This window comes from Danio rerio, chromosome 21 (genome assembly GCF_052040795.2).
Source record: "Danio rerio strain M-AB ecotype USA chromosome 21, GRCz13ab, whole genome shotgun sequence".
Classification (NCBI taxonomy): domain Eukaryota; kingdom Metazoa; phylum Chordata; class Actinopteri; order Cypriniformes; family Danionidae; genus Danio; species Danio rerio.
Window position 1 is genome coordinate 30,950,778 of NC_141041.1, and position 27,907 is coordinate 30,978,684.

The following is a 27,907-nucleotide window of genomic DNA, read 5'->3' on the forward strand; positions in this document are numbered from 1 at the left end:
GCTTCTCACTCAGGGCTGTCTTTGAATGAGAGATCATCACTATTGCGTCTGTTCGCCTACAAGTACCAAGGGAGAGTGTCAATAAGTGTGTTTCGTCAAACTGTTCTTATGTGTGATTTTAGAAAATAAAATTAATGTTCTACCATTAGAAGCTGCCATATTCACACACTGTTGTCTAACTACTGTGTATGTTTTTTACATATGAGTCTCTTTTAATTTTTAAAAATAAAACTTTAAACTTGCTACCATGCCATACAGAAGCAAAGCGATCCCAAGTCAGCCAGAAAACATGACAGAAGAGGTAACTGTGGGCTCCTCTTGAAGATTAGACTGAGTGAGTCAATTAACTATTATTTTTCACTTGGCACATAATAGCAAAGTGAACTGAATAGTGATCGATTTATGTTTTCTGGGAAAACTAAAATTGTGTGGCGGACATCAGAGTAAAGTCTAGATCAGATACACGGATGGCAGGAAGTGCGATATGCACATCAATATAGTAGCATTTTTTTATGACACTGTATAACAATATTGAATATTTTTACAGTGATGGTTGGGTTTATGGTTGGGGTGAGTGTAGGTGTTAAAGAATACGATTTATTGGCTAATTTAATAGATTGCATAAATAATAGTCAGTGGAACTACTGTTTACGTTACGTGACAGTTGGGCTTAGGGTTGAGGTAGGGGTAGACGTTAAAAAAATACAATAAATGGAAAATTTTATAAATAATATAAATAATTCTTGGCCGCAACCTTATCCAATCTAGCTACAACTAGAGGTCGGTCATGGTAACTTTTATTTCATGGTTTTGTTCCTGGTTTTTGAAACTGATCCATGAACTGTAAAGTTCCTGTCAAGCTTACATCGATAGTCTTTTCTGATCCTTCCTTTAACAATTGGCTAACGAATTCCTCATTGTTAGCATGTAGATTGCTGAAGCAAAAATGACGGGAACGCAGCATAAGGCTGGGGCTATAATGTTGAGGTAATTTTGGCAAAAATAAACTTCAACCCTTGACTCTTTACAGCCTCATCTTTGTGTAGGGAAAGTAACACTAACTTTCCCTCACACTTCAGAGCACAGCGTCTTCATGACATGATTCAACTGGACGAGGCCAGGGGTTTCAATTTTCCTGGGTCTGTGCGCGCAACAACTGGGCATTGCTTGAGTTCTGTATCAACGTCACGCCGACACGGCTAAAGATTTGTTACCAAGATGATTCCTTTGAACCACTCTGAGTCGACACTTTTATAGATGGATCAATAGTTTTAAACACGCCACAATTTCAAATTTAAGCCTTAGCTGGATATTTCACTTCACTTAGAGCTGTTACACACTGCATGGAATGTTGTTTATATATTTTTTTTTTACATTTTTCGAGTGCCTTGGACTGATTTTTGCTGGTTATTCTGATGAATGCCCTACCCAAAGAGCTCCGACAGATTATTTAAGCTACCACTAAGCATTTTTTGTTTGATTGTGACTTCTACTTTGCTTTGCAGTTAGATATTGAAGCAAACAGTTAATTTATTATCTTAAATAATGCAGAATATATAAAGACCGTTCAATAAAGAAACAGTGGAGAGTATATGAAGAGAGGTGTTTTTGTTTTCTGTCATTTGCTGGAGAGAAAACAAAAGCCCTTTTAATAAAGAGTTTAAAAGTCTGTTAGTAATATACAATTCCAACTTTAATATACACAGTAATAAATAAAATAAGAAACAAAGTTTTACGCATTACAAACAGAGACTCATTCTCCATCGCTTGGCAAATTACTGAAGTTTCCCTTCACATTAGTTACAGCTTTAATGAGTTCACATAAAATCACACCCTTTCGTCCTCACACATACCATTAGATACAACACTGAGAACATGAACCGTTTTGTTGTTGTTGTGATGATGATAATAAAGTACTTTATGCAGCACTTAAGTTTTATACCCAAAATATAAATTTGTCTCAGTACAGAACAGATCTCAAGACAATAATAGTGTCGTATAACTAAGAAAAGAACATTTGGCTTTAAAAAACGAAAACAAAGTCATTTAAAACAGTAATTTATCAAATAGCAATACATACAAAACCAAGCACGAGTCATTTCTTTTGTAAATATTTCAATGTTTGTGATTAAAGAGAAATGCAATATTAGAAGACGAATGCACACGTATAGAAAAGACATGCCTTAAGATTGAAGTATCACAAGAGAGCACACGCGACATCGGGACTCTCACATGACACAAGCACTCTGACGTTCAATGGGACGAGCATGCCATGAGGACAGATTGTGAACATTAGATGGTCAAGGTGGTTTTGTTTTTGCCAGGGTGTTTTGGGAAAGCAACTGATATTATGATCAAATAGCTTAACAGTAAATGAGCAAGAAAAACTCACCTCTAGGCCATTTCTTTCTTTATTTCTTAGAAAACTAAAGAATATTTTTAGCTGACACTGTGGTCTTTGGCAAATCATAAAATGCAATTCAACAGTTATTGACACTTTGAGAGTAAAAAAAAAAAAGCCTATACAAGCATATACAACCCAGCAAACAATGTTGTGTTAGATAGACATCTTTAACGTAGACGTCTAAAACAAGGCTAAACTGTCAGTGAAAATCTAATAGACATCTAAGAATAGCCCAAAACTAGACAAGTCATCAGATAGACAGATTAAACAGACTTTATTTGTGTAGTCATTCTTTTTACTTGATGACTTGTCTAGTTTTGGTCTTAAACGTCTATTAGATTTTCAGTGACAGACCAAATTTAGCTTTGTTTTAGCCAAGACGACTATGTTTAGACATCTATCAGACATCTTTTAGACATCATTTAAAAACAAAAAATGTTTGCTGGGAAGTATTTAAGTTTCAAATCACAATTATAGTGACCAAAATTATCACGGTTATCAGTATTATCATGGTTTTGGTAAATAACGTTGCATCATACATATTAGACATACTAAAGGCATTCTGCCAAGATCTAAAAATGAACAAAAACAACTACATTTTACAGGTTTATGCCATTTTGGAAAAAAAACTACATAAACATCCCTGGATCACTGCATTTTGGATTTGCTACTTATATTTGTATTAATTCATGTACATTGTTTGGTGCGATTTTCTTATTTAAAGTATTGTTTGTTAACCCTGAAGTTGTAAAACTACCTCATAGTTTTACACAAAATGGCATAAAGCAGATTCATAAAAACCAAAAAAGTGTGACATTTGACAAAAAAATTCTAATTAAAAATGTTCAGAATTCATTCATTAATTTTCCTTCAAATTAGTCCCTTATTTATGGAAGGGAAACATCCATACACACTCATGCACCAACACGGGGAGAAGAAGCAAACAGAATTGCCAACTGGTCCAGCCAGGACTCGAACCAGCGACCTTCTTGCTGTGAGGCAACGTTGCTAACCACTGAGTCACTGTGTCGCTCAATTTTCAAAAATAATTTTTTTTTATAAACTAATTTCAAGAGGATAATATGCTTATGCTTGACCACAGCTGGTCCTGCATTAGCAAAGCATTCACCAATCCGATGATTCCCAACTATTATATTTTTTGATTATATTTATTAATTATATTAATTGATTATATTTATATTATTTGCAATGACGTGCAGCACACACTGTAAATGAAACGAATACAACATACTTTAACTGAATAGATGAATATATATTTATTAAACAGCTAATTTTTGAGCTTATTGCAATGTTATAGGATTTACTGTAAGTTTACAAAATAGCAATCAAGGTTTAAATGATGATGACATTTTTAAACTAAGACTAACCATCAAAATATTTACAATGGTTTACCTTAAAACTGGTAATCAAGACAACATTACTCCTGATTATACAATGAGGTCTTATCAAGCAAACAATCAGTTGATGCAAAAAAATTTTTAAAAAAAATTCCCTTACAGATGAACATTTTTACTTCATAAGACACCAGACCAGTGTGGTTTGCCTCCATTTGTTATTTTAGCTATCAAAATGTTGGTAGATGTTGACTTGCATTTTATGAATAACAAATAAGCACAATTCCAACAAAACAAATGGCTTGGAGGTACGTAAATAATGACATAACTATAATTTTAATGTTATTTTGGTCCCCACTGATATTGTATTTAGATAAGCATTATCTTTGTGCTAAACATAAAGGTAAAGTTAATGACAGATTAAAATTTTCAGTGAACTACGCCTTTGTAATTGTGATAGTGTTGTTTCTATGCACATATACTGTTATTTGGTCATAAATTCATCTATCCATCCATAAATACTTATTCCACAAAAGATGATCTTTCCAGATCCACATAAGAGAATATGGTCTCATACAGTATGCAGTGCCCACAATGCATTACTTAAAGATTCACCACCACAGTCCTCTATATTTCTTCATTATTCTGATGCAACTATGGGTGCTTTGTTGGAATATGTTTACCTCGGGGAGATCAGTCACTCCTCTGTTCTCCAAAAAGCTCATGTTAATATAAAGCAAAACTCTAAGGTTCTTAATTAAGCGCCGGCTTTGAATTTGGGAGGAACTTTTAAGTTCATTAACCTCGTGCAACCAGATACAAGAAGAAGGACGAGAGTGACCTTAAAAAGTAATTACAAACCAATAGACTACCCCCCCCCCACCTCCACCCACCCTAGAGCGCTGACACCAGACAACATAATGACAGAAAGACAATGACTCTTTGAGACGTCGCCTAGCAACAAGAAGCACTAAAAATACATCGCTCTGTGCTTTTTTTAAAATCCCGTATCATTGGAATGTATAAATACACATATGCCGGTACAAATGTGGACCGTATGTACATCTGTTTCGCCCACTATTTTTTGCGTCACACACTGTGAGAGAAAGTGAGCTGAGCACTTGCGTCATTTTCCATAGACTCGATTTGGTGGACTCTGTTTAATCATTCACAAAAATGAAAAGCTATAGCAGCTCAGCCTTTTTAAAGCATCCTAACAGATAGCACCCTTCTTAAATGGTGCATTTGGCCACTGGCATCATTGTAAATCAGATAATGGGACTGCACGCTCACTTAAAATGACTTTTTTAGTACATTAAAAAGTTTGAAGCGCTGGTCTGCCGGGGCTCCTAATAGTGAACAACACCAGAGTTTCCTACAGCTATAACTTTTCATTTCTTATAGCGTGTCCCAGGTTGGACCAAGCAGATGGCTGATAGCTGGGAAAATGGGGACGCGTTAAATCCTTGTAAACAATTATGTAATATCTGCAAAGTGAATCACTGTATCACTTAGCTAAGAAGAGTGCGGGATAGATGGAAAGAGAGAAAAAGGCTAACTAAGCTAGCATAACTCTTGGCTAACTGGAAATGAACCAAGTCTCATTAGTTAAGGAGCAGATGGAGAACACTGATTAAAGAGAGCAAACTGAAATTGAACTGGAATCCAATCCATTATACATTAAACCACACATAAACAGAAATTAGGTAGTGGCGATGCTATCAGGAGAGGCAAGCGCTTGGAAAATTAGATACAGCTCTGAATTAATGCGGCGAAGGAGAGAGGCTCACATTTCACAGGTAAAATGCATATGGTGTGCGTGAACGAAAAATGAACTCACTGTCTTGTCTCACAGATTACAATGTAAACTTGGTGACAGACCTACTTCAAAGCCTAAAATGATGTACTTTTGATATCAAGGCACCCATGTTGTGTTCACACACAACCACATGACTCGATGCAATGCCTTCAAATTTAAATAGAGTTTTGACACAGTGAAGCTGTATATTATTAACAGTTTAGTGACAGGACAGTCCGCTCACTCTCTGCATGATTTAGGACCAACAACATGGGTATGAATTTGATACATAGAATCTGCAGCCATTTATAGATTCATAGATGTTAGAAGAAGATCCATAAGCTCACAGAATGGGAGCCTGGAACTCCTGAGCGTGGCAGTGACACACGAAATTCACTGTGCTTTAGTATAGCACACTTTCATACATTAGGACACTCATATTCATACAGTATACAAAGACATTGTACAGGGATTGGTGCACAACATTTTGTCAGATTTTTTTTGCACTCGCCCATTCAAATACATGCTCTCTCACACACACATATGGTCTACAATATTGTTCCCCACATAATACATAGTTAATAATAAATATCAATAAATATCACATGTATAAACATCAACACCTTGGTTCTTATGTCACCATTAAACTACTTCTTTTGGTCTCCGTTCAACTTCTATCACTAATGTTGTGCCATGCAACATGTGTGCCTCTTTTTGCTTTCAGCAAAGAAAACCTTGAGAAAAAAATATTTTCCCCTTACATTCCCCCTTTTTACTTCATAGTTAGCTTTCGGTAGCAAGGTCAAAATGACTAAATAAATAAGTAAATGAATAAATTAAAAAACACAAGCGCAAAAGATTTACAACACCAACACTTGACATGAAATAAATAGATATGAAGAGGGTGATGTGTTGTGTCAAGAATGAGGTCTTAAGTAAAGAATGTACAGGTAATATTGGGGCGGGGCCGCAGATGAAGGGTGTGGTTTATGTCATTGTAAATGAAGAGAGTGTGGTCTATTGTATGAACTATGAAAATGTGTGATATAGATAGTACAGGTTTTTAGGAGCTGTAAAACTCTTGATTATTTTAAGACCGGGTCTTAAGTAAAAATGTTTTGACATATTGTGTAGGCGCAGAATCATGTATAGTAATGGTGTAGTAATGGTGTTGGTTCAAGTATAAAGAAATGATGACAAGGGTAGTATAAAGGTCATAAGTGAAGAAGGTTTGGTGCAGGAACTAATGGAGCAGGGTCAGAGGTAAATAATATTAAAAAAGATGTGATAGAATGGGATATGTGCACACGTTTTTTATTTCAGTCAGCCAGCCCCAGGGCTTCCGGTGAATTGTCATCCTATACAAAATTTCTTTAAAAAAAAAAATCAATCTTCACTGGCTGGCTGAGATCAATATAAACTGGCTATCAGACCAAACAAGATGCACTGCAGTAAATTATATTTTTTCTCCGCACCATGTCTTTAAAATATGAATGAATTTTTTCCAGCATTTTCAATGGAGTTTCTGTGCTAGTCTACGGCTAATGATGACGCTAGCGTTTACACTAGACGTCTTTCGTCTCTTTTAATATTGTAACAACCAAATGCATGCTCAAGTGTATTTAACTAATTATATTTGAATTACATTACAACATTGATGCTGTAAAAGGACCCGTATGAAATTGAAAATAGTCACATAAAGCTTTCACCGGAAGTTCGTCATTGGCCGAAAAACACTGGCTGTGCATATAGCCCATTGAAAAGGCTGTGGTGTAAGGTTGGGATCATACATGATAATAGGTGTATTCGACTTGAACCACACTTCAGTTGGAGGTCAATACCATATTTTAATTAAAACATTTGTAAATACTGTAGGTTATGCAGCGGAATACAGAAATAAGTTCTATATGAAAAAAGATCCAAAATAAACCTATGGACCTATATAATAAATAAACCTAATACCCTATATAAACAAATTAATGACTGAGTTACCGGCTGCCAACTCAAATCAAGTCAAACTTTCTAACCGGCATGTCCTGCTTCAACTATTCGTTTTGGATTTTGATTGATCTGTGCAGCGCCACATAAAGTTGAACAAATCTATTCACCTTATTCTTTGCGTACAAGCAACTGCAGCCATTTGAATCTCTTTGGCTTGAGACTTCTGGTCTCATTTACTTCCATTCATTTTTTTTGCTGTTTGATGTAGCTAACTGATATTTTCTTATTATATTATACTGCTTTGCCTGTATAGTCATGAACACACTTGTTTGTTCAGCCGTATATTATTCCTAGTCATTTCCCCCATATGCAACTGTATCAGAAGTACTATCGCAAAAACGAATGCACTTCTTCATTGAAGAATAAGGTAAATAATTTGGATCAAATGAGCTGTGAAAAAAATGGTGAGGTCATAAATAGGTTAAGGGTGGTAATATTGGAGATGGGGTGAAGTATAAAGAAGACGTAGTAGAGGTAGTATAATGGGTGGAGTCAAAACTGAAATGGGTGTGGTTTAGATATTAATTGAGCAGATCAGACATCAAAAAGGCATATCTGAAATTTTGGGCTCAGAGATGAAGAAGCTGCTGGGTCAATAGTGACGAAGAGGTATCATTATTGCAAGTGAGATCAAAGTTTTGGTGTAGGTATCATCGGGGCATGGTCAGTGGTTTGAGTCCAATTAGTTAGGGTTATTGACAAATATCGAATTACAGTAGAGTCAGCCCTTACCAGATCACTTGAGCAGAAATTACAGATGAGAAAAATGAATATGGCTAGGGTGGTACATAAGTCTGCAGTGAGTTGCAGTAACAGGCAAGAGCAGACAGATGAAACAGAGTGTTTATGTCTTGAGGGTAGATAGAGGTGTGAAGCATGCCCAAATGTCTGCAGTGGGAATGAATCTATTGACAGCGACTGGGAGGGAACAGAGAATGATATAAGAGGGATTTCTGAAAGAATATTGAAGCGAGGCATAAAGGACCATCCTGGAAAAAAAAGACAGCACTGAAGCAAGAAAAACGCTGAGGGGGCTCTCTGGAGACTATTCTGGAAAATGTTGCTGCGTCTGAATATCCAGGTGGTGGCAACACACCATGTAAGAGAAATCCATTTATAAAGAGAAGCTGTGCATGAAAACACGGAGCCTCCATCATCCTCCACTGACACCTATCTAGATACCCAAAGCAGTGTAAGTGAAAGGAGGCGAGTTCAGTTTTAACAACAATAATTATCTTTAAACACTCATTTTAGACACAAAAATGGAGAGGAATGATGGGGTTGTACAGCGAAGAATGCGTCTGTCTTAGGAACTTTCTCAGAAGCCAGGCACGTGGCAGTAGGCCTCCAGCGAGGCCAGCATGATGTAGATGAGCCACAGCACGATAAAGAGGAATGCGGTGAGCAGCTTGGGGGTTCGCGGGCCCCCCAGCTCGCCCCCGGACACAGAGGGCCGGCGGCGGTACAGTAGTGTCACAACACATACCAGTGCCAGGATGGTGAAGAGGGTGACGGAGAACGCCAATGACCCTGGTGGGACTTGGAATTTTTTGCCTTGACTGTGCCAGTACACTGCAGCGATGGTCCACGCCACTCCGATACCCAGGAAGACATTAACTGCATTACTACCGGTCACATTTCCAATGGACGCATCGGCGTATTGGTCCTGGATGGCTGCCACCTTGCTGGCAAAGGTGTCTGGATAGAGTAAAAAAAAAAAAGACAGAGAGAGAAAGATAAAAGATAGATGGTGAGAACTGGAAGAGCCCCACAGGAAAAATTAAATAAAAGAGGTTTCACTTTAAGGTTAGGGCAAACGTGTTTCTGGAAAAGACAGGACGTTTCAAACACTTCCTAATCTAACATGCCTGATTTAACTCAACAGTAGAAACTGAAGACCTGAAATGCAATGACCAAAGCTCATTTTGAGCAATAATAAAGGCTCAGCCATTATATTTATGTTAACAGCATTTGTTTTGAAATATTTTCTTCTGAATAAAAGCTTCAGTTAAGCTCCGGTCAGATCACACAACTTTTATTGTTTGTTACAAAAGTCACTATGTCAGATTAAGCAATGTTTTCTTGACTTGTCGTGGGTAACAAATGTGCAGACTACATGTTACTTCACAATCAGTCATCCCGTGACGTCTACAATAAACATTATTTCCCAAAGCAGTCACAAGTGTTATTAATTTCAATGTCATTCTTAATCTTTTGTCAATCTTAATAAAAACTGATGCTTGCTGACAACTAGGCTACATTATGACATTGATTGGATCAAACATTTATTTCAAAATATTCAAAACTATTTTCTTTTAAATCTAAATGTATATTTTCCAGCCACGGGTTGCTTATAAAAACACTTCCTCGTATGAACTTGCCGCAAGTGATATAGTGAAAATAAAAGCAAATGAGCACCGAGGAAAAATCAAATGCTCAAGACAAAATAATGACATATAAAAAAAATTGCAAATATATGACAGAGGTCTGTGATACAACAATTATAGTGAAGTACTAATTTATTCCTTATTTTCCATGAAATAAATCATTTACCCGCACAGCTGAGTAGTGGCTAGCACAAACAAAAATATTATATTTTTCTTGGAAAAAAATATTTTTGAAACAAATTGTGTGTGGTATACTGTAATTTGTATTTTAATTTTAATGTATTTTTGTTGGTCAGTTATCTACTAGATAAACAAAAATATTAAATAACATCTGAGGTGAAGTGATTCAAAACCAGTCCGCTATACGCTTCAGCGACAAAGCACAAACTGGTTTGTTAAATAAAATAAAATTTTGCCAAAATAAAATCAAAGTGAAACATTCACAGTTTCAGAGAAGTTTTCATTTTTAATGACTAAATTATCCATTGCACCGGTCAGTTTCAATTTAATTTGTTTAATCAAGTATTTTGAATAAGCAAGACAGGCTTTTGCAATGTATTTGCAGCACTGAATGTGTTTCCAGATTACTTTGGAAAAACAAACTTGGTTGGAAGAATGAGAGATCTCAGAAACTTGTTGTGAGAATGGAGATATCTGCATATTTGTATTTATATTTAAAACACTTTAATATTTTAGAGAAAGTAGTTAAAGTTTGCAAAACCAATGATTGATCTTATCCACCCAAGACCCACCCATAAGTAAATATGTGTCCAGTGTCAAACATGTGACGCAACTCGTCATGAAGATTGGGGGAAAAATTAAACATGTTTCTGCAAGGGTGTCGTGAAGAGTAAATACATGGCGTCAGTTGTCATGAACTCTGCATTCTGTGTAGATTTGACCACATTCACGTTAACTTTTTCAGAATGTCTCCACACATAATTGCTATTTTCACTTAAACAGTTAAAGTTAAAGGTTACATTTTTCCATGTTTCCCAACAATGAGCCAGCTGTGAAAGCATACCATGAGAATAAAATAAAAAAGTCAATTCAAAACACCTGAGTGATTGTAGTGCTTGGTAATTTGGGAAATCTGACCAGAGTTTATATAGTGTGACCTGTTGTGATTCTCTAGAGGAGGCAAGCATCAGATTTCAAGTCTTTCCTTTAAAGTAAATACAGTATCTGACAGCAAGAATGGGCAACAGAGCATAGTGTTTTACTTGAGTTATGAATCTGACTTCTCAATCTAAATTGAATGTGATGAGATAAAAGACCACAAAAAATAAATGGCAGAAAAGCATCTTCCTCTCGAGCTGCACACAAAAACATCAGTGTAACCAGTGTAGAATGAATCACATTAAATAAATTTTATATAAGCTGGTTATTTGAAATATTAAGCACTCACAAGTCAAGGAGTTACCAGTATGAATCCGTTTCATGAATTCAGAGCATTCAGAGCAGTAATGAGTTGACAAAATTGGCAATAAAATAAATGAGTCAAAGTATTTCTCTAGCTCAAATAGCAGAGTATAATAGTGATTGCAATGCCAAGGTTGTGAATTCAATTCAGGGAAAGCAAGAACTTGTAAAATGTGTACCTTCAACACAGTGTAAATTGCTTTGGATTAAAGTGTCTGCCAAAATTTAAATGTACATTTTCACATTTGCCAATTAATTTTAGACATATGCAAAACTTACAAAAAAAATCACCTAAATCTTAATTTACCGAAAACAAGACTAAAAAAGGTGTCTCTATTTGTCATATTAGTCTTAATAGCTTTTGCACAATGTAAATATTGTTGTACACTCAACGGCCACTTTATAACAAGTATACCTGTCAAAGTGCTAGTCAAATTTCGAATCAGCCAATCAAATGTCAGGAACTCTATGCATTTAGGCATGTAGACGTGGTCATGGCAATCTGCTGCAGTTTAAACTGAGCATCAGAATGGGGAAGAAAGGTGATTTAAGTGACTTTGAACGTGACATTGTGGTTGTTGGTGCCAGACGGGCTGGTCTGAGTATTTCAGAAACTGCTCATCCACTGGGATTTTCAGGCACAACCACCTCTAGGGTTTACAGAGAAGGGTCAGAAAAAAAGTATCCAGTGAACGGCAGATCTATGGGTGCAAATGACTTGTTGATGCCAGAGGTCAGAGGAAAATAGCCAGACTGGTTCGAGCTAATAGAAAGGCAACAGTAACTCAAATATTCATTCGTGACAACCGAGGTATGCAGAAGAGCATCTTTGAACACACAACACGTCAAACCTTGAGGCGGATGGGCTACAACCTCAGAAGACCACACCGGGTGTCACTCCTGTCAGCTAAAATCAGGAAACTGAGGCTACAATTTACACAGGTTCACCAAAATGGAACAATAGAAGATTGGACAAACATTGCCTGGTCTGATGAGTCTCGATTTCTGCTACAGCAATCGGATGGTAGGGTCAGAATTTGCCGTCAAAAACATGAAAGCATGGATCCATCCTGCCTTGTATCAACGGTTCAGGCTGGTGGGGGTGTAATTGTGTGGGGGATATTTTCTTGCCACTCTTTGGACCCATTAGTACCAACTGAGTATCGTGCCAACACCACAGCCAACATGGCAATGAGTTCACTGTACTCAAATCTCCTTCACAGATCCAGACTTAATCCAATAGAGCACCTTTGGGATGTGGTGGAACGGGAGATTCACATCATCTACATCTAGCCTACAAATCTGCAGCAACTATGTGATGCTATCAAGTCAATATGAACCAAAATCTCTAAGGAATATTTCCAGTATCTTGTTGAATCAATGCCACTAAGGATTAAGGCAGTTCTGAAGGCAAAAGGGGTCCAATCCGGTACTATTAAGGTGTACCTAATAAAGTGGCCGGTGAGTGTATATGTTTAGTGTATAAATTTTTTGACAGAACTTGTGATTTGCACAACATTAATTATATGAATTATATTACACTATACAAAATATTATATAACCCAAAATGTATTTTAAAATCTATATAAATTAGTAATAACTGAGCAGAATTAAAACGTACAATAGTGGTTTGCTCTCTATTTAATCACACAGCGGTCCAGAAGACACTTGTCAAAAGAATCTTTACATTATGCGAGTTGGAACTTGAGCACGATTACCATTCAGAGTCTGAGCATGTGCAGGATCAGTCCATCCCCTCTAATGCAGCTAACACCAAGACAAACACACAGATCTCTTCCAGCCTCCAGAGCAAATCATGCTCCTCTATATAGCCCACACATCCAAATGACATCTAAACAAACTGGGCTGTTCACACAACAGCTGACCTTTTTGGAATCAATTGGTAAAAGCAATACCTTAAATGTTTATGTAAAAAACAGAATGCTTGATTCTGATTGGTTAATAATGATTTTTTTTAGTTCAATATCCCTTACTAATCAGCTCCATGCTATAGAAAGGACATCAGAAGCACAAATAAACACTCACCAGGTACAGAAGTGCCCAAGGCCACAAACACCACGGCTGTGACTGTGTCCTTCAGGCCTACTGTACAACCAAAATGAGATGCCAGATCTCCAGTTACAGCAGTCAGGACCCCGATGAGTGTGATGGAGACAATAAAGCAGGCCCAGCCATTCCAGTATTCTGTTGGGGGTACGAAAGCGAACAGAACCTTCCAGAAAACCGTCAGGAAGTGCATGATGTAATCGAAGCAGGAGGGCAAGCGCTCTTCTCCGCTCTCTTCCTCATCGTCATCTCCTGCAAAGATATTCAAATAGTAGGGTAAATTTATTATAGTCAAAATTGAAGTCATGAGTACTTAACAAAACAATCCAAGATTTTGAAATGGTTAAATTTATTAAACAAGTGTCATTTTTGGTTATCTATTTATCATAAATTTCATCATCAATAAACTGTATACTGGGGTATAATACTGTTATTATAGAAGCTACTGTATGAAAAAAACACATGATAATTCTCAGGTTCTCTAGTATTATCATTTACAGTTATTTGTTTAAGTAAAACTTAATTTTTGTTTTATTCTGTAAAACACTGGTGCCATTTTCTCCCAAAATGAAAATAAAAATGCAAAAAAATTTAAAGTAATGCATATAATATTTTTTAGACCGCACAATACCAATGTTTTAACTTCCAAAGAGTTAAGAAATCAATATTTGGTGGAATAACCTTCATTTTCAAACAATTGTTATTGTTTTGAAAAATAAAATAAAAAAAAACCTCTAAATGACAATATATTTCTTTATTTAAAATTAGCAAGTAGTGTTATTAGACCTTCATAGAATAAGATACACAACACATTACATTTTTTTTTTCAAACCCATACCTAATCAACCAGTAAATCTAGAGCAGTGATGCCCAAACTTGGGCCTGTGGGCCAAAGTTGGCACATGGTAGCCTCTGATTTAGCTCACCATCCCATCTGAGAAGAAATGGAGAATGATGGGAATGTTTTTTGAGATTGTCAATTAAAATATAATGCAACCCTTTGTTTTATTGTTAAAAAACTATCTGAAATTAAATGTTTCAATTAAAAGTGGCGCAGTAGGTAGTGCTGTCGCCTCACAGCAAGAAGGTAGCTAATGGTTCCAGTTGGCATTTCTGTGTGGAGTTTGCATGTTCTCCCTGCGTTCATGTGGGTTTCCTCCGGGTGCTCCAGTTTCCCCCACAGTCCAAAGACATGTGGTACAGGTAATTGGGTTGCCTAGATTGTCCGTAGTGTATGAGTGTATGTGTGAATGCATGTGTGGATGTTTCCCAGAGATCGGTTGCGGCTGGAAGGGCATCCGCTGCGTAAAAACTTGCTGGATAAGTTGGCGGTTTATTCCGCTGTGGCGACCCCGGATTAATAAAGGGACTAAGCCAACAAGAAAATGAATGAATTTTTATATATATATATATATATATATATATATATATATATATATATATATATATATAATAAAATATTCATTCTTCCCGAACCTCCTTTACTTAGCTAAGATTGTGTAATGTTGCCAGAAGGCTCATATTCAGTTTATATAGACAAACTGGTTGTTAAAAGGTTTTCATTATTCATTTTCTTTTCAGCGTAGTCCCTTTAAAAATCAGGAGTTGCCACAGTGGAATGAACCGCCAACTTATCCAGTATATGTTTTACACTGCGGATGCCCTTCCAGCTGCAACCCATCACTGGGAAACATCCAAACACACTCATTCACAGACATACACTACGGAAAATTTAGCTCACCCAATTCACCTAGTGCATGTCTCTTTGGACTGTGGGGGAAACTGGAGCACCTGAAGGAATCCCACACGAACACGGGGAGAACATGCAAACTCCACACAGAAACACCAACTAGCTCAGCCAAGGCTCAAACCAGCGACCTTCTTGCTGCGAGGCAAACGTGCTACCAATTGCACCACCATTGCAGCCTGTTAAAGGGTTTTATTTGACCTAATTTATTGCATGAACAATTTAATGCAATGTTATCATTAACACATTAAAGGGCACTTATGATGAAAATAAACTTTTGTAAGCTGTTTGGACAGAACTGTGTATAGGTATAGTGTGTCCACAGTCATAATGGAGTGGTATAAACACAATAAGCTCTATTTTGACGATCCATGCGCAAAGTGCAAAGCACAGAGCGCAAACGCATTCAGGGCATGTCAGAATCCACTTTTGCTAATATAAGGACAGAAAAATCCGCTTTGCGCCGTGGCGCATGGTCTAAAAGGGTTGAGCTTATTTTCTTAATGAGTTATAGGTGTGTTTTGAGAATAAACCAATCAGATTCTCATTTCCCATTCCCTTTAAGAGCCAGTTGCGTCGCGCATTGCTATTTACATGACGACTTTGTAAGTAGAAAAACTGAGCATTTCACTAGCAAGAAAACAGTTAAACAGAGCATCTACAGTGCGAGAAAGAGAGAAAAATTATTAACGTTCACTCTCCTGGATAGGGAAACCTTGTACACAAACTTTAAGTAGCCTATAAATAATTAATTTTGTTTGTTAGGCGCAAAGATTTGTTTCAAAACTATTTCTAAATTCAGTTTTAATTTCCTTCAAACAAATAAATGAACAATAATAACAAAGTGTGGTCAAAAAAGTGAGTTATATCCAAATATACATGCTGTGCCTCATATGGTCTGAAACCTGACAGGTGGGCAAATCTAAGCTTGTTTTTACTAAAACAAATATAAATATATAGCGAGGCACACAACTAACACACTCTGTGCTGGACAATAGACCGGCTTTGTTCTGGTCTATTGAAAAATATAATATAGTTTCTCAAAATAGCAATGCTCCAGCAATGCGCCTCAGAACGCCTTCCTTTTAGACCAGAATGCCCATGGGCGCACATATGAGCGCAAAACATCAAAACGACTCAAACTGAAACTAGTAAACAACTGATGTAAACTGATTTAAATTTCCTGATGTAAAAATCTGATCCAAATACCTGCAATTCTGAGGTCCACCACAATATGATGTAGGAGTACGGTTTTCCCACCGATTTGATTGACAACAGCGTATTAACATGTCTTCATTGTAATATATATAACCAATTGTAATTCATCACCAAAGCCGCATAATAAAAGAAGATGCTTTAATCCCAGGTGGTAGACGATTAATCATGTTTATTTTGTACATTAACATAATGGATATCCATAAAGCAGTGGATATTAATGTGTATCCTGTTACATTTGCCGTGCAAAAACAGTGAAAAGTTAAACACGCATGCTGTGTGGTGTGTGTGCTCACGCAAACTTTGTAACGACATTGTGTGTGACTCATCATTACACAAAGGCTTTAATTAACTCCACAACAAATACATCAAATAACCATACGTTCTTACTGTAGTATTTTTCATTATTGTCTGTCACTGTGCTGTTTATCTGACGCAGCAGGAACATGGCTCTGACACACACATGGGAAAGTTGAAAATCCCCATGTTCAAAAATGTATATTAAATAATCTGATGGGTGTTTTGAGCTGAAACTTTATACATAAAAACTTACATCTTTAAAAAGGGGTAAAATAGGCGCTCTTTAATTAATCAATGTAGACAATTATTTTAACAGTTTTTATTATTATTCGTATTGTATTTTAAAAGTCTGTTGCTGACTGGTTCTCAGTACACACACACAGACAAACAATGATCACAGAAGGGGTGGGATGTTGTACAGTACTCGTTTGTGATGGACGTCATCACGTGTATCAACCAATGAGAACATTCGTAATGGAAATAATGCTGAGTTCACACCAAACACATGGTGTAGTTTACTCATGGGATGTTTTTCACATAAAGCTAATTTTCCCCTTGAGATGAATTACTTGAAGATGTGTTTGAGACGAGTTCCCTATGTCCGATCCAAGTATATAACAATAAATATGCTGTAGGCAGTGGGGTTGCGCAAATCTGTGAATGAATGTTCTGAAGTGAAGTAAAGATTTCCCATGCTCAAGTTAGTAAGGATTGGGGAACACTTTAGGGAACATGTAATTCTAAACAAAATTCATAAATGAAGCGCTCATCTATCAAGCTTGTTATCTGAGAGCCGTGTTGTGCAAGGACAAGAACTGAAAACCACTGATGTAATGATCCCTCAACTATCACTAAAATGCCCTGGCAGTGCAAATAGCTTTGGCTTTAGATTTAATTTGATTACAATAATGTTTAAAAGTTACAAGATAGTTTTAATTGGTAATAAGTAAAAGGAATACAGCTATAAAAAAACACCTTATTTATTCTTGAATTTTGAATGTAAAATGTAATTAATCACATAAAAATCATTTCCTTCAATAATTAAAATGTAGTTATAGCACTCAAATGAACCTTTGATTGAACATAAAAGAATTGAGTGTGAGCATGTATGAAGACAGTCTGACAGAGACACTGACCTGCACTGACAGTGACGGCACTGACAAACTGCTCTCTCCAGCTACTGCTGCCCACCACCAGCGCAAGGTTAGTCTTCTTTATTAGCTTGTCCACGGTATTCTGAAAAAACACACAAAAGCATACATAAAACACCAAGCAGATAAATCAAACCTAAACCCTACAAAAATGTGTCCTCATCTTGGACAAGATTTAATACGAGTCTGTCTCGTAGCCCACTGCGCTCAGAGGTCTCTGCTAAACTGATTTCAGTGAGGCAGTGGGCGTCTCTGCACAGATTTTCATTTTCTCCAATGTCATTCTGTCCTAGCCGTTCGCTGGTTTGCATTTAAAAGACTGTGGAAAGAGTAGCACAGTTTTTCCCAAATCTCTTCTTAGTCTCTGAGCTCCCTGACCTGGGAGACCTCTGGTATTGAGACTGTCAGCATGAGGATGTTAGGATTCAGACTGAACATCAGCTGTATTTTTCTTCCTGGTGGTGGATGAAGTATATGCAAATCAAGATGTGAGTATGAGTTAAGAGGTGGTGTTTACAATAATGCATTTCTGTTTTAAAATGCTTAATTTTTGTTATGATTATGCCTGATGTTACAACTGAACTCATTGTCCCACAAAAATATTTTGAGCATTTTAAAACCCCTAAAAACCCTGTTTTAGGTTAGAAATATAGGTGATCTGTTTCCAGTGGTGTAAATTAACAAATTACAAATTACTACTGTAATTGTGCAGGTTTTCTCAGAAATTGTTATTTACTAAGTAGTTTTAAAAAATGTGTACTTTTACTTTACCTTGAGTACGTTTTTTTTGTGCTGTAATGGTACTTTTTCTCCACTACTTTTTTTAACTTGCAGTCAGTACTTCAATTATTCTTGTCTATGGGGATTAGAAAAATCATTCCTGTGATTTCTGTCCAATAGAATCACTCATAGAAGTAAAGAGATAAATCGCATCATAATGAACTACCTCGAGACATGGGCGATTTATAATTGCAGCAAAATGTTTTGATTTTAAATGAAAAAAAAACAACAACAAAAAAACAGTATAGTACAAAATGAATAAACACAAAATGTGTGTAAATATAAAAATATGTAGACATTAGAAATTGATTTCTATGCCAGTTCTAAGTTTTAAGCCTATTTAAGCGAACTTGTAAGCATGAATTTGCATTATTTAAATAATATGTTTACTTTTTATAAATAAAACCTACCCATTTGATCGGTAATACACAAATGTGCTGTCCACATTTATTGATTTTACATAATTTATTTACACCAGGGGTATCCAAACTTGGTCCTGAAGGGCCAGTGACCTGGAGAGTTTAGCTCCAATCCTAATCAAACATACCTAAACCAGCTAATCAAGCTCTTGCTAGATATGCTAATAACCTCCTGGAAGGTGTGTTGAAGCAAGTTGGAGCTAAACTATGCAGGACACCAGCCCTCCAGGACACCCCTGGTTTACACAGCTCATTTTTTTAACAGAATTACTTGACAAACAACTGAAAGTCATGACCACTAAAAAAATAGTAAAGACCTCTCATTTTTTACTTGTTTTGAATGATTTCATAAAAATTTAGTGAATTAATTAATCACTTTGAGCGGATTTTGACTCGCTGACTTGTTAACTTGGAACAGGTGCTACCAGATCTGTCAAATTATGAATCAATTGTTCTGTGCAGTTAATATTTGTGAACCAATTTAACAAGATAAGTGACAGAATTCCCCTTATTCATAAATCAGATGTCACTGTTTAAAAATAACTTTTTTACTCTGCTACATTTATAATGTGCAGTAAAATATACAATAATTTATTGTGTAAAAAGGGCAACACAGTGGCGCAGTATGTAGTGCTTTCGCCTTACAGCAAGAAGGTAGCTGATTCGAGCCTCGGCTGGATCAGTTGGTGTTTCTGTGAAGAGTTTGCATGTTCTCCTTGCGTTCACGTGGGTGTCCTGTTTTCCGGGTGCTCCGGTTTACCCCACAGTCCAAAGACATGTGGTAGAGGTGAATTGGGTAGGCTAAATTGTCCATAGTGTATGTGTGTAAATAAGTGTGAATGGAAGTTTCCCAGAGATAGGTTGCAGCTGAAAGGGCATCCGTTGCGTAAAACATAATCTGGATAAGTTGGGGATTAATAAAGGGACTAAGCCGGAAAAAAAATGAATGAATGAATGAATGAATGAAATGTAAAATAAAATGTTTTCTAAAATTAATATTATCATATAATTATAGATACTCAAACATTTAATTAATGATATTAGGTACTTAAATATCACTGACCTTAAACTCATACGACTCTTCTATGACCACCTCCAGTTTGGTGTGCTCTCCCAGACTCGGACAGCCCATCTTGGCCACCTCTTCTTCCTCAGCACCCACCGCTGGTTTGTTATCATTAGAGTCTCCTGTCAGTGGAAGACACAGTGAAAATCAACTTAGCTGTGCAGAGTTTGTATGGATTACAGAGCTGAGAATGTAGAACTCGATTTTACAGAAAATTCCCTAAGAATGAATTGTGCCCACTGGTAGAGCTGTTTATTTGCATGCACGGTCTGCACCCAATCCACTAAAGACATTTTGCAAATCAGGTAGAGCAGCAAATTCAGCCGAAAATCTGCATTGTAGACAGTTAGAATGATAATTTGTTTCCATCTAGCAGGTCACTTCAGAGATGTGAGTTCAACGAGTCAAGATTGTGATTAAAAAACACTTAAAACAGATTATCTAAAATTTAAATGAAATAAAAAAGATTGAATCTAACAAACGAATCCAAATCAGATTAAAATGGGGAAAAATGTAATTATTAATGAATATTAAAGCACTTTAATAACTATTAATTCCTTATTTAAACTATTTATAAAGCACTTTTCTGGACACTCAAAGTGCTTTACACATTTTTAAGGGGGAATCACCTCATCCATCACCAGTGTGCAGCATCCACCACTTATCCGTGGTGACGTATGTAATACTGTTTCCGGGTCCAAGCCGCCATTCATTTGAGTGGAGAAATCAGTCGTTTATGATCACCTTTTATTCCTGTCACACTTTAAAGTTAATTTTATATAAAATCATAGTGTACACAACAATCTCTGGGCTTGCTGCATAACAAATACCAAAAATGTAACAATTTATAAAAAAAATTAATTACTTTCTGACAATCGGATATTAGGCATGGAAATATATATATTGCGATCCTGATTTTCGAAAGTGTTAAATCGCTTTGTAAACATTTATTATTGCCATCTCATGAGTCTCCCCATTCAGTTGAATAGAGCGCTTGGACCCGGAAGCCGCTTCGCGAGACGTCACACTTAACAAGCAGATTGTGCCAGACACCAGCTGATTGGTGGAGAGGAGACAGAGTGATAAAGCCAATTTTAATATGGGATGGTTAGGAGGTCATGATGGACAGAGGCCAGTGGGCAACTTTAGCAAGGATGTCGGGGTTTACCCTCTTTTTCAAAGGACATCCTGGGATTTGTAAACGTCTCATCTGAAAGACTTCGCTCATTGAGCAGTATAGAGTCCCCATCAATATACTAGGGCGTTAGGACCCACACAGATCGCAGGTTGAGCGTCCCCTGCTGGTCTCACTAACATCACTTCCAGCAGCAACCTACTGTTGATTAGCTTTAGTGTGTGCAGAGAGCTAGCTGTTGGCCTTAAACGCAACTTAATGGAAACTAAATGTTTTTAAGATAATATTTTAGGCACAGTTGCAATATGAATTATTAAAAATTATGCTTTTACAAAAAAATAAACAAAACAAATGAATTGCTGCCTTTTATGCTTTAAGGTTGGAATTGTATGCATGGAGATGATCAAATTTGAGAGTCTGTGGCATTTAAATGATTGAAAATCCTGCCCTGGAACATTTTCTGTGCTTTCACAGTTTGCATAGTAAAATCTCGAACTACAATTTTAATGATTAGTGAGCAAGAATCAGATTTTGGAGCTAAAACACTGCACACAAATGCATTGCAACTATTTAGCAAATAAAATGTTTTTACTACAATCCACTGTCAATCATGCACTAGCTAGAAAAAAAAAATTCTTAGTGTGATTTATAAAAGCATCACAGACAAAGATTCAACATAGGCTCATTCTGAAAACGTCCCCCTATGTACATTGCTGGAGATCTTGAATTATATAGCCAGAGCTACGCATCGCTGTGGGGCGGTATGACACCGTTCCTTTTTGCGCTTACCAGGTGTCTGATTACCTCCATATGTACAGCTTTCTCGCTGTTACCAGTTAGTCCAGTAGCTCAACATGTATGTCGGCAGGCGAAATTTGAGATTTGAAAATGTGTGCATAGCGTTCTCTGGTGGATTTACAAAAACAAAAAACCAGCAAAAAAAAAAAAACATAGCTCCTGGGACGTATTTGGCTCTCTCCATAAATGTATATTGGGGTACATAATAAGAATGAGCCTGGGTTGCAAAGATTGACAGGTCAAAATAATCAACCAATGCTTATGTAAATGGATTCAACAAACATAATTGGATCTCGTAACAGTATGGCAATTCGAAGAGCATGGGGATGAACATTAAATTAGAGCAGTTAGTACATAATTAATGTTCAGAAATGGCCTGGAGATATTACTTCAACATGGCCGTTTGCACAGCGACCAGTACAGCCTGTTCCCATTAGAACAAGTCACCCATTATCAGACCTCCATTGTCTCGCATTATTCGCTCCATTCACACAAAGACTCCTCTCCATCAAATCTGTTCCTGAATTATTCATGGACAGATGTGAAACCTATTAATTTAATATTAAACAGAGACCCCAATCTAATACAAAAAGCCATAATGCTGGGGAGTGTGATTGTCCAACAGAGGTGCACTGACCGTGTTTCTGTCCGATCTCCAGCAACACCGGCTCCCCCAGGTGGATGGTGAAGGTTTTGTTCTTCTCGTACTCCTCATCGTCAATGATCTTTACCTCCAGGATCTTCCTGTGGTTGACAAAGACAGATTGCTTAAATTGAGAGCGAAGCAGCTTTACAAAAATGTGTGTTACAAATGTGACAGTGGAAGGAAAAGCTACTGAAATTTTAATGTTCCCCCAGCAGTCACTAATTTTATCACGTACCTTAAAACTCATCATTCATGATCAAAATGACATAACTGTACAACCTTATCTCATTCAGTATGCACAGGCATATGAATATGTAAATTAGCCATGCCCGTACGAAATTACACCTGACTGCCTGCTTCACTGTGGAGAATATTTTCTCCTTAAAGGGATAGCTCACCCAAAAATAAAAATGTACTCACTGTTTTTTCACCTTCCAAACCTTTACGAGTTTCTTTGTTTTATTTATTTATTTTTTTTGTTAAACATGCACACGCAAAAAAAATATATTTTGAAAATCAAATGGAAACATCCAAGTAACCACTGACATCCATAGCAGGAGAAACCAATACTATGGCTACCATTTTTCTAAATATCTACAGTACTTTTGTGTTGAACAGAAAAAAGTCAAACGGGTTTAGGTGAGCATCTGTTGACAGAAAAAAAAAAATTGGTTGAACTGTCCCTTAAAAACAGCAGTGTGCCAAGAGAATCTCCTAAGGTGCTGTCACAGGACAATAATAATTTTAGAGTTCCTAGAACTATTGGAGGAATTGGCAACTTTCCTTTCTTAAAAGTTTATGTAATGCAGATCTCAGAGTTCCAGCATTTTTTTTGTGTTCATTATTGTTAACAGAAGCAAAATAATGTTACTTAAATGTTACACAGAGGTAATTCTGGTGTAATTCAGTCAGAGATAGATGTTTGAACCAAAAACTGACATACTGATATACTATAAGCCACTAAAGCCATTCGAAGGTGACATCATTTATATATTTAACAATGCAAACACCTGGGGCCTCATGTACGAAGACTTGCGTGGAAATCTTACTAAAACATTGCGTACGCACAAAGCTGTAAATGTGCGTACGCAGAAAAAAATTCAGATGTATGAAACACTGCGTACGCCGAATCTCACGCATATTCTTTTGTACATCTGAATGAACGTGAAACTGAGCGCAACATGCACGAGCACAAAACCCCTCCCTGCCTCCTCCCCCGTATGAATATGCTAATGACTATGCTAATGGCAAAACCCAACGAAAAAGCAATGGCAAAAGCAAGCAAAAAGAGAAACTTTGAACAGAATGTGAAATGGAGGTGCTGCTTTCGGAGGTAGACCGGAGAAAAGCGGTGTTATTTGCAAGTTTGTTCGGCGGAATTAACAACAAAAGAAAAAAAATAGAGTGGGAGAGTTTAGCTGATACGGTTAACACAGTTGGGTCTGAACATCGCACTGAGTGCATTTAAAAAAGAAATAGTGTGGTTTATATCTGTAAAATGTTGCAGTACCCTTCGCAGTCTCAGTGGCGCACCTCATAAGAAGCATATGATCACGTACTGACACGTTCGAGCATAAACTCGGCTCGAATCCAGCGTCTGATGAGTTCATTCTTCTTTTTTTTCCCCGCTACATATCAGATTTTGCCCACTATTTATCACGAGAAAGACAAGTAGGAATCATCAATAAGTTTGTGCATCATATTTTATTTGCACATTTATTGAATGGAAATGTTTCTGATTCACGCATGCAAATTTATCTTCACATAGTGTCTTTATAGCAATGTGCGTGCAGTAGATAGCTCAGATTACATTGGGAAAACAGGCGACCGCTGCAAATTGTGCTTTAATGTTTAGCTGGTCAACTGTATGGTATGGAAATCTTACATACCTACTATATGAACCCGTCTCATACAGCTGCCATTGCAAGGCTCAGACACTTTGTAGAGAATAATTTAACACAACTGCCTCTAGGAGTCGCCAATGGAAATAAAACAGACACGCACAAAAAATGTGCGTACGCCTGCCAGAAAGCTGCCGTGAACCTGCGCAAATTCCCACGTTCAGTTCATTGTTAGTAAATCCAAACGTGAGCGATTCTGAGCGTGAAACCTTGCGTACGCAATGTTTTTGTGCGTACGCAGCGTTGATACATGAGGCCCCTGGAGAATAGAGGAATGCATGATAATAGCTGTGCTTTTGCTGTTTTTTAGGTTTTTTTTTCCCTTTGGTCACAGTTTATTTTGATGGGCCGTTTGTTGAATATAAGTTACATTACATCTACATGCCAACTAATTATCATTAGATTATAAGTAGACTGTTAAGTTGGGGTTGGGGTTAGAGTTAGTGTATGTACTTGTATGTTGAAATGTACTTGCAAAGTTTCTTTCAGTGAGCTAAATATCTGTTGAAGGAGCAGTATCAATCAATGGTCAATACAGGTGCAAACGGGTATGTGTAGGCAGTCCAGAATCGTAATCAGTAACAGACGAGAGGTCAAAAGGCAGGCGGCAGACAAAGACAAGGATGCTAACAAGACTAAGGTCGGTACAGAGGATAAGAAGACTAGGAAACGCATTGTATTGCTACTTACAGTGAACAAGACTCTGCAAAGTGAATAGGTGAGTGTGTGGCTTAAGTAGTGAGTGCAATCAGTCTCTGACAATCCTCAGGTGGTGCGAGTAATCAGTCTAGATGAGGAAGCATGTGGGAGTGTGACCGGAGTGCATGTATGAATATGTAGTCCATAAATGGCAGAATTGTAGTCCATGGTTATTGTTAGTGCAAACCAGCGATCTTATGGGATATGATCGCTGGTAATCGTGACATATATATTTGAACTAATTCATATATATTCTGTATAATATATTTATATATTATATTATATGTTATATACAGTGCTCAGCATAATTGAGTACACCTCATTTTGAAAATTAAAATAATATTTTAGTCTTCAAACATCTTTAGAAATTGAAAGAGATAGAAATAATTAAGATAAAACATTGAAAAAAAATTACAACCTACAAACTTTCAGCTAATTTTTTCACAAAAATGTTTTGCTTCTCTTGATTTTTCCTCTTTTTTTAAAATGTATTTAGTATTTTTCTATAACAAATAAATTTGGCTGTACTAGTTTTTGGACAGTCATCGTAAGTTATTTTGTTAGATAAGCTCCAGATTTGGCTTCAGTACTGACTAATCTAATGTATATGCGAAAATGTAATATTGTATAGCTACCTATTAAAAATATGAATTTAAAAGATAGATTTGTAAGGGGTGTACTTATATACTGTATGCTGAGCACTGTAAATTAACACATTTCATATGATATGCATTCACCAAATCAATGTACATTTGCATCACTGGTAGCTCCATTTGTTCTGTGTTAAACCCTTCGCTAAAGTATGAGCTAATTCAGTCCCCCAAAAAGGCATTCATATAACTAAACTTGCTTCCTGTTCCTGTGTGCTGTGAACACAACAAAAAGTGGGTACTCCTGCTGATTGTTCTAGGAACCGTAAAAACATTCCTTTGGTCCCGTTTTGATGTCTGTTTTCGGTAGCCTACAGTTTAAGGGGAGAAAATCCTCAACATCACTAGTAAATTTGCACATGCTTTGTCTTCAAGCAATTTGAAAACAGCTGATATATACTGTGCAGTATAAGCAATACTAAAAGCTAGATTTTCACCACAGGGATGCAAACCATTGAAAAAAATTCTGAGAAAGACATGGAAAGGCAATGAAAGAAAGAGGCTTATTCATGAAACAGGAGCAGAGTGGATTTGCAAGTAAATCATTCATGAAGCCATTATTATGTAGATTGTCATCTTCAATTCAATGCAACAAATGATGCAGGAATGTATTTATGAATGATTTACTGCAAAATTCATTCTGCTTGTTTATTTGCATGAGCCCCGAAGAGCATACATATCATCCAAAATATTGATTGAACACACAGTTATTGAAAAAAAGGTGGTTTAACTCTGCAAATCTTCATGCAGTGGGTCTTTCAGAGTTTCTCAGATTTCTTGGGCTCATTACAATTAACAGAAGCAAAAGCAGAAGAGACAATTCCCTTAGAGAGATATGCAGAAACATGCAGCAGCTCAGATGTTAAGTGACGAGGCTGTGGTACGATGTTTTTCTGATTTAGGAGCAGGCGGTTAGCCATGGCTAATAACCATTTGTCATTATTAACACACAGAACACATTGGTCATGGTTGATAAACACTGTCTACGGAAAAGCCGCACAGCAGCAACAAGGAAAGAGAGAGAATTTAATTAATTTAGTGAAAAATATGGTGGCACTCAATAACCACGGTGTATGCAATTATGCGGAACATTCATTTTAGTTTGGATTCCATTTTTTAATGTTATATTACTATAAAATGGAAAATTCTTATGATTTAATATGATTTTATAAATTACATAATATGTTTTAAAACGCACAATAGGGCAAATTAGGACACGAAACACCAGCTCATTTTTTGAGTTTGACAAAAAAAACTAATTTAACGATCCATACTCTACATACACTCTCAGAAATAAAGGTACGAGAGCTGTCACAGAGGTGGTTCTTTTTAAAAGGTACATATTTGTACATAAAGCGTCCATCTTAATACCTCAGGGATACATATGAGTACCTAAAAAGTACAAAATTATATCTGTTAAATTTTTTAGGTACCAATATTTACTTTTGAGGTACCAATATAGGCCTTTTTAGTACAAATCGTCACCTTGGAATTATAAGGTTTTATCTGCGTTCTAAATGATTTTGAGATATTAAGCCTCAAAGTTTTGCATTCCAAACCATAGGTGTGTAACACATCTCTTCCACACATTAACATGACAGAGACCCTAAATGTACTCTAAATGTAAATGATCAAAATTCTCTTAAATTTGCAAATTGGGGTAAACAAAACAGGGCAAATGCAGAAAGAACCTTCTAATTCTAAAAAGTCATTTTCCACTTGGAATTATAAGGTATTATCTGGCAGATTATTAATTAAAGCATTACTTTTATAAGAAATACAATCCCAAAAATATAAATTGGTGTTGTAACAATATGTTGATGCTTGAGAAAGTAAAAATTTTGCTTTCTATGATATTTATCTAATGTTTTAGAATGAATATTTTTTTATTGTTTAAACCTACATGGCTTTGCTACACATTTAATCCAGTGCAGATGTTAATTTTATGTCATTAATATGATAATAC

The 27,907-nt window shown here is 36.5% G+C and overlaps 1 protein-coding gene across 3 annotated transcripts in view; it reads right to left on the reverse strand.

Moving 5' to 3' along the window:
- Positions 1-4,145: 4,145 nt before the first annotated feature.
- The window catches only part of slc8a4a (solute carrier family 8 member 4a), a 125,016-nt gene continuing 101,254 nt past the window's right edge, over positions 4,146-27,907 (reverse strand). For 2 of the 3 annotated variants that reach the window (XM_087300157.1, XM_087300156.1), the window contains 5 exons: positions 22,683-22,789; positions 20,110-20,234; positions 17,833-17,932; positions 13,414-13,686; positions 4,146-9,256 (listed from right to left, as the gene is read on the reverse strand). In XM_087300157.1, coding sequence (XP_087156283.1) covers positions 8,877-9,256; positions 13,414-13,686; positions 17,833-17,932; positions 20,110-20,234; positions 22,683-22,789 — 985 coding nt within the window. In that variant the 3' untranslated portion in view covers positions 4,146-8,876. 3 annotated transcript variants of the gene reach the window in all.